This window comes from Petaurus breviceps, unplaced genomic scaffold, assembly GCF_028583685.1.
Source record: "Petaurus breviceps papuanus isolate PSGF00001 unplaced genomic scaffold, PetGlider_PUasm1.0 91133, whole genome shotgun sequence".
NCBI classification, from domain to species: domain Eukaryota; kingdom Metazoa; phylum Chordata; class Mammalia; order Diprotodontia; family Petauridae; genus Petaurus; species Petaurus breviceps.
The window spans coordinates 37574017-37582661 of NW_027187419.1; the positions used below are offsets into that span (position 1 = coordinate 37574017).

At 42.0% G+C, this 8645-nt stretch overlaps 1 protein-coding gene across 1 annotated transcript; it reads right to left on the bottom strand.

Annotated features, from left to right (window-relative positions):
* Positions 1–8271, bottom strand: TMEM218 (transmembrane protein 218). The gene is made up of 4 exons (XM_069080443.1): positions 8115–8271; positions 4782–4892; positions 3903–4005; positions 1–661 (listed from the first exon to the last, which is right to left on the bottom strand). Exons 2-4 carry the CDS (start codon positions 4889–4891, stop codon positions 533–535), a joined length of 342 nt encoding a protein of 113 aa, XP_068936544.1. The 5' UTR covers position 4892; positions 8115–8271; the 3' UTR covers positions 1–532.
* Between the last annotated feature and the right edge of the window lie 374 nt (positions 8272–8645).

An 8645-nucleotide genomic window follows, 5' to 3' on the forward strand; every position in this document is an offset into this window, starting at 1 on the left:
CAGTGTTAACTATTTTATTAGATGGGAAATAAGACCTATATCTTTTTTATTGTTCTCTAGCATAAAGTGGTCAATAACTAACCATTATACAAGTTTTCCAAATATGAAAGTAACATTTTAGATCTAAGTGCACTTCCTAATTCCAAATAAACTAGACTTTTACAGATAATCATAAAGTACCTGATTTTTAGCCTCTGCCAGGTATAGGCATACATTTCTTTCCTAATTTATAAATCATCCCATTTTATCCTAATTTAAACCCCATTCCAAAAATTATATACTCTTGATTCTAGAAAACTGAGGTATAAAAAGGGACTAGTGATGTGCAGTCATTGAGGATGATTGTAAAGGAATCACCATTTCTCATAAGTCAATGAGAATTCATCTCCACAGGCATAATTCCATAGCTCCTTCAATGAATCCCAATACTCATAGAATTCATGCCAGATCCAAGACATGGAAGCTGCCCATGCAAAACTGGGCAGAAGTTCTGTTCAATGAGTAGTTTATGGTATTTGAATAGTCCTTAGTCCTACCGAAGTGGCTTGGCATAGATTGGTTCCAGGATGTGGTTAATTAGAACCAAGAAAAGGCTTCCGAGGAAGAAAACACTGAGGAAAACCAGTAGAACATAACGGCCAATGAAGAACTTGTCCATGATCTAGAGAACAGAGAAAACTAATGTCAAAAGTAACAGCTATTAGATTGTTTTTCACTTTAACATCTTTACTATACTAAGTCTGAGATCTCTGGCTAGCAAAGGTCTCCAATTCCTAGATGTTTATAACTTCCAGACACTACCCCACCCTCACTTTCTCTATAAATAGAAAAGAGATTTCCCTTTTAGAGCTGAGGTGAATTAGTTTTAATGAACTAAAAGGCTAAGGGTTTAGAAAACACCTAAAAGGATCATTAACTCTATATTCCCTTTTTCTAATCTAAGACTGCCTGAGTTAATTTGAAGTCAGATAAGTCCCTGATAAAATAAATCTTAAAATAATACTCTGTAGCATTCATCTGAAGGTATATGGTCACTTTATAAATCCCACTCAACATTCATAGGACAAATGTGATTATAACCAATAGTTTGCAACACCTGCCTGAAATATCTGTTTTAGTAACATCCCGAAGTCATACACTGATCATTGAAAGAAAACAATAACTATCCACTGGAAGATTCTGGTTTGGGCACTGATTGAAACCTAAAGTTAGTAATAATTTTAGCTCTTAGTCCCACTGTCATTTTAACTGGTGTCAGATCTCCACTCTCCCTAAATTCACATGCTGATAATCTACCAACCTAGCTAGGCAGCAATACAAACAAGAGCAAATGGATAATGTCACAGCTTCCAAGGTTTTGGAACACAACACCTGGAAGATAATCCCAAATGCCTGAGTGGAGATCTGGAAACAGAACACCTGTCAAATCCAAGCACCAGTGTGATTGCTAAGATCCAAAGACCCCAAGAAAAAAAGGGCTGCAACCATCCTGGCTGCTCAAGGGATTGCCCCATGCTCAGCTTACAACAAAGGTCAGTTTGATGAAACAGCTTTAACATAAGTTTGACCTTGGCTCTAGTACAGAACAAGTCTCTTGCGGGCTACATGTTTGCTCGTTCGACACGTTTCACTTTTTAATTAGCCAATTAGCAAGCCCTGGTTGCAGAAGGCCCAGGTCATGTATTATTGATACGGTATTGAGCCAGGCTGCTGCAGGGGCCACTTCTGGAAATTCTGCAAATGAGAACTCCAATTTTGCTGGTCGTGCTGACAAGCAGATTTTGTCCAAATCCTACTTTTCTCTCACGGCTGAGACCCCTGTGATAGGGTGACTGATTTTATAGTATCTTCTTTTTCCATGGAGCTTTTCCTCTAGAATTCATATCTGCAGTAGCCCAAGAAGGAGGGCAGCCAACATTCTCTCCATTTCAGAGATGAGGAAATTGAGACAGAAATTTGCCCCAGTCCACATATGCAGATAGATGGTACCTACAATGGCAAAGTTATTTTCTGAAACACCAGCAGAGATCCTGGCATTTAAAAATATAATTCCTTAGGGTGGCTAGGTGGTGCAGTGAATAGAGCACTGGCCCTGGAGTCAGGAGGACCTGAGTTCAAATACAGCCTCAGACACTTAACACTTACTAGCCCTGTGACCTTGGGCAAGTTGCTTAACCCCAAGTGCCCTCCAAAAAAAAAAAATTCCTCAAATCTTAATAGAAAACTTTTTCATAAATTTTCATAACTAATGTGTTTATTATCAGCAGTTTTTTTTATAAAACTATGAGTTGTAAAGATCACAGAGGTTCCATTTCTGCTCATGGACAGTTGTCTTTTAGGGATCCTGTGACAACAGTTATAGTTCCTGCTATTTCTACAGGGCTGCAGACAAAGGAGAAAAAATTAGGCTTAGCTTGCCTCCCATCTTTTGTCAGAAAGGTGCTGGGCTTCAGAAAAAAGAATATATTTTCAGACACGTCTAATGAGTGATTTGTTTTATTGTACTGATTCGCTGGGGGGGGAGGGGAAGCAGGGAGTTTATTTTATTGGGGGAGGGCAAGAAAGTCAATGGGAAATGACAGTGAAGTAAAAACAAAAAACATCAATAAAACATTTAAAAAGAAATCATAATTTAGGATATGACTAAGAAGAGCTCTTAGCCCTTAAAGGGAAAGGCCAAAACTTCTTCATCTTGGCCTGGCATGGAATAATGAAACTAACTGTTACTTTGGGAGGACTGGGCTCTATGGGAGTGCTAGTAAGGAAGTACAATATAAAGAACAAATTTTAGGGGCATTTCAGGAAGCCGAACCACACTCTGATAAAGGTAGCAATTTTGCAATGAAATTAAAAGCCTAACAGCTTTGTACAGGTATTTGAGCACCAAGGTAAGGTAGGAGACAGGAAGCCAAACCACACTAACACAGCCCAAGGATCTGAGACCAGATATCATTCTTTGTATGGCATAGCTATAATCTTGTACAATAATGAAATTGATATTGGGGCAGTGACAACAAACTATCAGCAGATAAGCTGAGAATGAGGAAAAGAGAGATCACAAGAAGATTACATTTATGGAATCCTTTTATAACTTAAATTACATGTTACATAGCACCTTCCTCACCACAAACCTATGAGGCAGGTAGAACAAGTATGGTTCCCTTTTTGTTGATGATAAAGTGAGGCTTAGACAGGTTGAGGATGTTGCACATAGCTAGTTAAGTTCTGTAGCCAGTACTTCTTTTTTTTTTTTTTAAAGCAATAGGGGTTAAGTAACTTGCTCAAGGTTACACGGCCAGTTATTTCTGGGTGTGGTGCTGAGTATCTGAGCCCGGATTTGATCCAGGTCATCCCAACACTGGAGCCAGTGCTCTTACTCGCTGAGCCACCTGGCCGCCCCTTGTAGCCAGTACTTCTGACTTCAGATTTTGTCCCTGTTGCTTCTCCAAAGAGTTTCTCTATATTTCAGCTTTCAACAGAAAATATTCCTCTTTGCTGACTACTTTTCTCAATGAGGAACTCCCTACTTCCCCACTTCACAGATGGAAAAATTTACACTGAGGAGGAAAGGTATGTCATTCAGCAAGCTTGAGTCACTACACAGTCTGAATTGGCTTTGAAGGCTATGTTGCTTGTTTGATGTGATGTAAGTTTGAGAAAATATAACAGGCACATAAATGTCTGATGGTGTTCCAGTAAAGATTCAAAACTGGGTTGTTTTTCTTAGAGAATGGGCAGAAGGGGAATTAAAAAACTCCCTCTGTGCTTTCCCTTCACTGTTCTGCCACCACAGCTCTTCTAATATCACATAACAAATCAACCCTAAATCAGGGAAGGTCCCATTAGATTTGGGAAAGACATAAGAATCACAATTAGATAGGCAAAAAGGAATAGAATTTTACCTTAAATTCCACCTCTGGGGTTGGGACCTCAGTGGCCCGGGGAAAAAACAACAGAACTGATGTGATGATTACAGCAGCAAGGAAAACAAAAATGACAGAGAACCTAAAAGACAAATATAGAAGTATTAAAAGCGCTGTTCACATTTTCCACCAATGTATTGTTGCACTTAGACTGTTCCCAGGAGCCAGTATTCTAGGTTCTAGTCCCACAACAGTGCTCAGAGGACCAGTTGTCCATATAGCTCAGTAAATTTAAGAGCTTCTTTTAAAGTGATTCTCTTGGTTCGGTTTTAGATAGGTACTAGTTAGAAGTACTTCTAACAAGATCCAACTTCTGATGTTGCAAATTTGGGGCCTTTATTTTTGCCTCTGATTATATATGGACACTAACAATTCAAGTCAAAGCAGGCTTCTTTTTTTTTCCATAAATACTCAGGTACTCCTACAACCCTCCTCTTCACTCTGGCAGCACAGGCCAGCACATTTTCAGAGGTTAGTATGTTGGCCTTGGCTTCACAATCATTGCTGGCTTGGAGTATTCATTGCTTCTTCTTGGCCCAGACCTAGAGCTTTAAAAAAAGAACTAACCAAATTCTAGAAATCTAAACATTTTTTTTTTTCCTTTGGGAAAGGCAGACAAAGTAGATTTCCCTATATTTCTGGCATATTTTTCTACCTCACAGTGAAAACCAAAAACCAAATCTTCCCCTTTAGACCATAAATAACATAGTTAGTGTTTATGATAGGCTAAAATGCAACTCATTCAAACTGCCAGTAATTACAAAACTGATCTCCTGAATTCTAAATGTTTAATGAGTGTCAGCGATTTCACCTCTAATTGCTTTTACCTAGGACTCCCAGCTGGAAAGAACATCTTACCTAGCTAGACCGGAAGCTCTGGCTAACAGCACACACAGCAGCAATACCAATGCCCAGAGCAGCGCTAAGATGAATACTCCTGCACCCACTCCAAGTACAGTGCCAGGCATTCTAGAAAAGAAAGGAAACATCAGCATTGCTGCTTTGGCTCAGCACCACTGCTCTGCCACAAGAACAGGACTAAATGTCCTCTGTGCTCCATTTGCCTTCTTCCTTCGTCTATTTGTAGTTTTTATCAAGCCATTCATTTGTGTACTGAAAGACCAAGCCTGAGCACCAACTGACTGCAGTATGTGTATGTGTGTGTGTGTGTGTGTGTATGTGTGGTGGAGTTGGGGGGGACAAGTGATGGCAGAAGGAGGGGATTTACTCATTAATATGTGAGGAAAATTAACCAGGGCAGATAATAAATTTCCAGAAAATGTCTAGTCCTTGGACCTCTTAACAAGACACTGCGAATTCAGGACACAAGGCTTTTTCTGCTCTATGTTTATTGTTTAGGGCTGGCATGTGTGTACCAGCTTGTTGTCATCACTAGTCTGTAACAGCTGGACTCTAGTGTGGTGTACTGGGAAACAAGACCTAGCATTAAACTCTGGCTTTGAAAATTACTAGCTGTGCAACCATGGGCAAGTCTCTTGACTTGTCCAAACCTCACCTGACTAAATGGGAAAGCATAAAGTACATAGCAACACAAAGTGGTGAAAGCATTTTGTGAAGCGATATGAATGTCTTGTACTCCTGCCATGTTACTGCTACCACCTTACTAGATAAACTAAATTGATTCGGCAAACTATGTGTGGGCATAAAAAAATTAATTATACTGTGGACCTGCTGATCCCACAGTGGGTGAGAAATACTAGAATATTGGAGAGGGGGGTGCACAATGGATAGAATGCTGGATTTGGAGTCAGGACCTGGATTTAGTTCCCAGTTCTAATACCACATGTATGACCCTGTGCAAATCACCTTTCTCTGACCCTCAATTTCCTCATCTATAAAATGAGGGGGCTAGACCTCTGGGGTCCCTTCCAACTTTGAAACTAAGATCTTAGGCCTATTTTCCCACTATTCTCCAAACTGAACCACATCTCTAGAAGAAGCACGGGTCAGCTGTAGATCATGTTACATACAGGCACATGTGCCTCAAGCATTCCCTCTCTCATCCTCCACATAGCTCCCAATCAGGTCATTCTCCTGCTCAAAAAACTTGAGTGACTCCCCTTTTCCTGTTGGTATTTAAAGCACTTCAAAATCTGGCTTCAGCTTACCTTTCCAGGCTAATTACACATTACTTGCCTATGGCCACTGTATATACCTGTCAAATTGGCCTATATATTGTCCCTCAAACATGACAGTTCATTTGGTCTTTGCTTTTTCACAGATTGTCTCATGCTTAGCTTTATTCCCTTAAGTAAATCCAACTGAACAAGCATTTATTAAGTACCTGCTAAGTACCAGGCACTGAATATACATGTCTCCATATACTGTGTTTTCAAGAAGCCTACTACAGGGAAAAAAAAAAATAACATACACAGATTAAAGAAATAGTAACTTAATATAGTAAATTAATAACTGGGGTAATCAGGAAAGGCTCATAGGAGGTAATACTTGAGCTAAGCAATTTAGGTCATCATTTTATACAAGAAATTACAAATTGATACTCCAGTAGATCTGTGAACCCTGCTGATGGGATTCCTTCCAACAATGCAGATCTTAATCCATCCATTCCCACCAATCTTCTGTTGATGTCCTTTAAGTTTTCCATCCAGCATTCTGGAAACCTTCCTCATTTTTCTGTAATATGATGGAATAGTGGGCACTATCATCAATTATTTCCTCTTGCTCTCACCACTTGAATAGTCAATCTATTTCTTCTTCTTTGGTGACAACTTTAAATTGAGTCTCCTTTGTAAGATGTTGTCCTCTACTCACATCCACTATGTGATTCTCTCCTTCCTGTTCAATTTCTTCAAGGTTCAAGTATCACCTTTTATAAGACGTCTATCCCTTCAGGTACTAGAGCCTTTCCCTTCTCTACCTACCCAAAGTTGTAGTTCTATTTACTTTGTAACTTACACAGAATGGGGCAGGTTCTCCACCCTTGCACTGTAATGCACAGACAGAAGTCTTTGGAATCAGGAAGACAAGGGTTCAATTTCAGCCCCGGACATATACTGACTGTAACCTTGGGCAAGTCATTTAACTTGTAATTTTTCTAGGCAATTTAAACATTATAAACTACAGAACACTTGCAAATCTGCATTGGTAAAGGGAGTTCCCTCACATGAAACTCCATGAATGAAATCACAGTTATAGATAAAAATACATATTTTACATTTTATTTTCTGTGTTTTCCCCCTAATACAGCGAAAGGGCCTTGTGAGCAGAACTGTTTTGCTTTTGTATTTCCAGAACCTGTCATACAGTAGGCACTCAGTAAATGTTTATTGAAAGGATGCGTGAGTCTTGGAGGAGGAAGATGTATATTCCATTAATGGGGATCACAGTTTGGGGGTCTAGGTATTTCTTTTGAAAGTAACTTTGTAAGGCTGCAGAGATTCCCCCAATGACAGAATCCTCTGTGAACACACAGAGGCCGAAGAGGGAGTTCTGGGAAGCTGTTTCTGGTCTGTCTGTGGATTCAGACCAGGGGTCAAGCATCTTTCATGGCTTTTCTGGACTAGAGGCGGGATCCTGATTTGAATCTCAGCAGGGCCTATCTATCCCTCTAGCTCACCAGGGCCATCGCAGGCAGTGCTCAGCTTCTATTTGAGCTTCGCTGCTAATGTATTCTGGGACCGAAAAACCGCTTCCTCCATTCTCTACTGGTACAACCGGGGAAGGAATATCAGCCTTTTCATAAAGGTGCTAGAACGTGCAAAACCGACGGCGGCACAGCACTAGGCTGGAAGATGCCGCATTTCCCAAGAGCGTAAAGGACCAAAGCCACGGCCTTTCCCAGGGATAAAGCGCCGGTGCTAGGCCTGAACGATGACAAGACGGGGTCTAATAAAGCGGCCCGAGCACCGAAAGGTCAGAGATCGGCTCAGGGTCACACAGCCAAGACGGAACTTGAAATCCGGCCTTCGTGCCTCCGAGGCCCGCCCCGCGCACAATGCCGGGGCCCTGCTCTTGCTCCAGTTAAATGTTACTGCCCCGATGGCGGCACCAGGCACCGGGGGTCCAGGAGGAAAAGCCGCTGGATCGGGGCCCCGCTTCCTGCTCCCTTCCCTTTCCCTTCGTCATCAACCTCTTCCTGCAGACCCGCTCTCCTCAGGTCCAGTGTCCACCCTCACCTCCCTCCCAGCTCCCTCCTTCCCATCCCCTCACCTGGCTGCTAGCCCTCTCCCCCAGAGATGACCCCGAGGCCGCCTCTTTGCCACACAGCCTCCAACTCCGGGCTAGACCCTTCCGGTAGGGGCCTCGTTCTTGCGACAGCGAATCATAAGTGGGCTTTCAGCCTCAACCTTCCCTACCCACTAATCGGAGGAGGTCGCCCAAAAGCTCATTCCTCCCTCGTTTCGTCCTCCAGTAGCGGTGAGAGGTTACTTCATTGTGCCTTACTATTGGTTAGTGCTGGAAAGAGTCCCGGACCCAATCTCAAAATCGATTGGACAACGGCAAACCCGGGTTCCCTCATCTCAATCAATGACACGTTCTCTTTGGTAGCCTCCTCGTAATCATTGGTTAATTTTTCTTGAGGGCGGGCCCTTGGGCGGAGGAGGGTGATTTGCCCAATTCTGCTTTGTTTCCATAGAGACCGCGGTAGCTGCTTCCATTCCTGGGAGGCGGAGGCGTATATTGCTCCACCACAGATAAAAGAGTCTGCGCTGCTTCCTGGATTCTACTTCTGACTGGGCA

Bases quoted from the DNA above. Each gene is read 5' to 3' on its own strand.
- TMEM218 (XM_069080443.1), bottom strand. From the start codon at position 4,891: ATGCCTGGCACTGTACTTGGAGTGGGTGCAGGAGTATTCATCTTAGCG. The intron at 4,006-4,781 runs GTAAGATGTTCT...TTTGTCTTTTAG, and splicing joins AGAGCTTCCGGTCTAGCTAG to GTTCTCTGTCATTTTTGTTT. The intron at 662-3,902 runs GTAAAATTCTAT...TCTGTTCTCTAG, and splicing joins CCCCAGAGGTGGAATTTAAG to ATCATGGACAAGTTCTTCAT.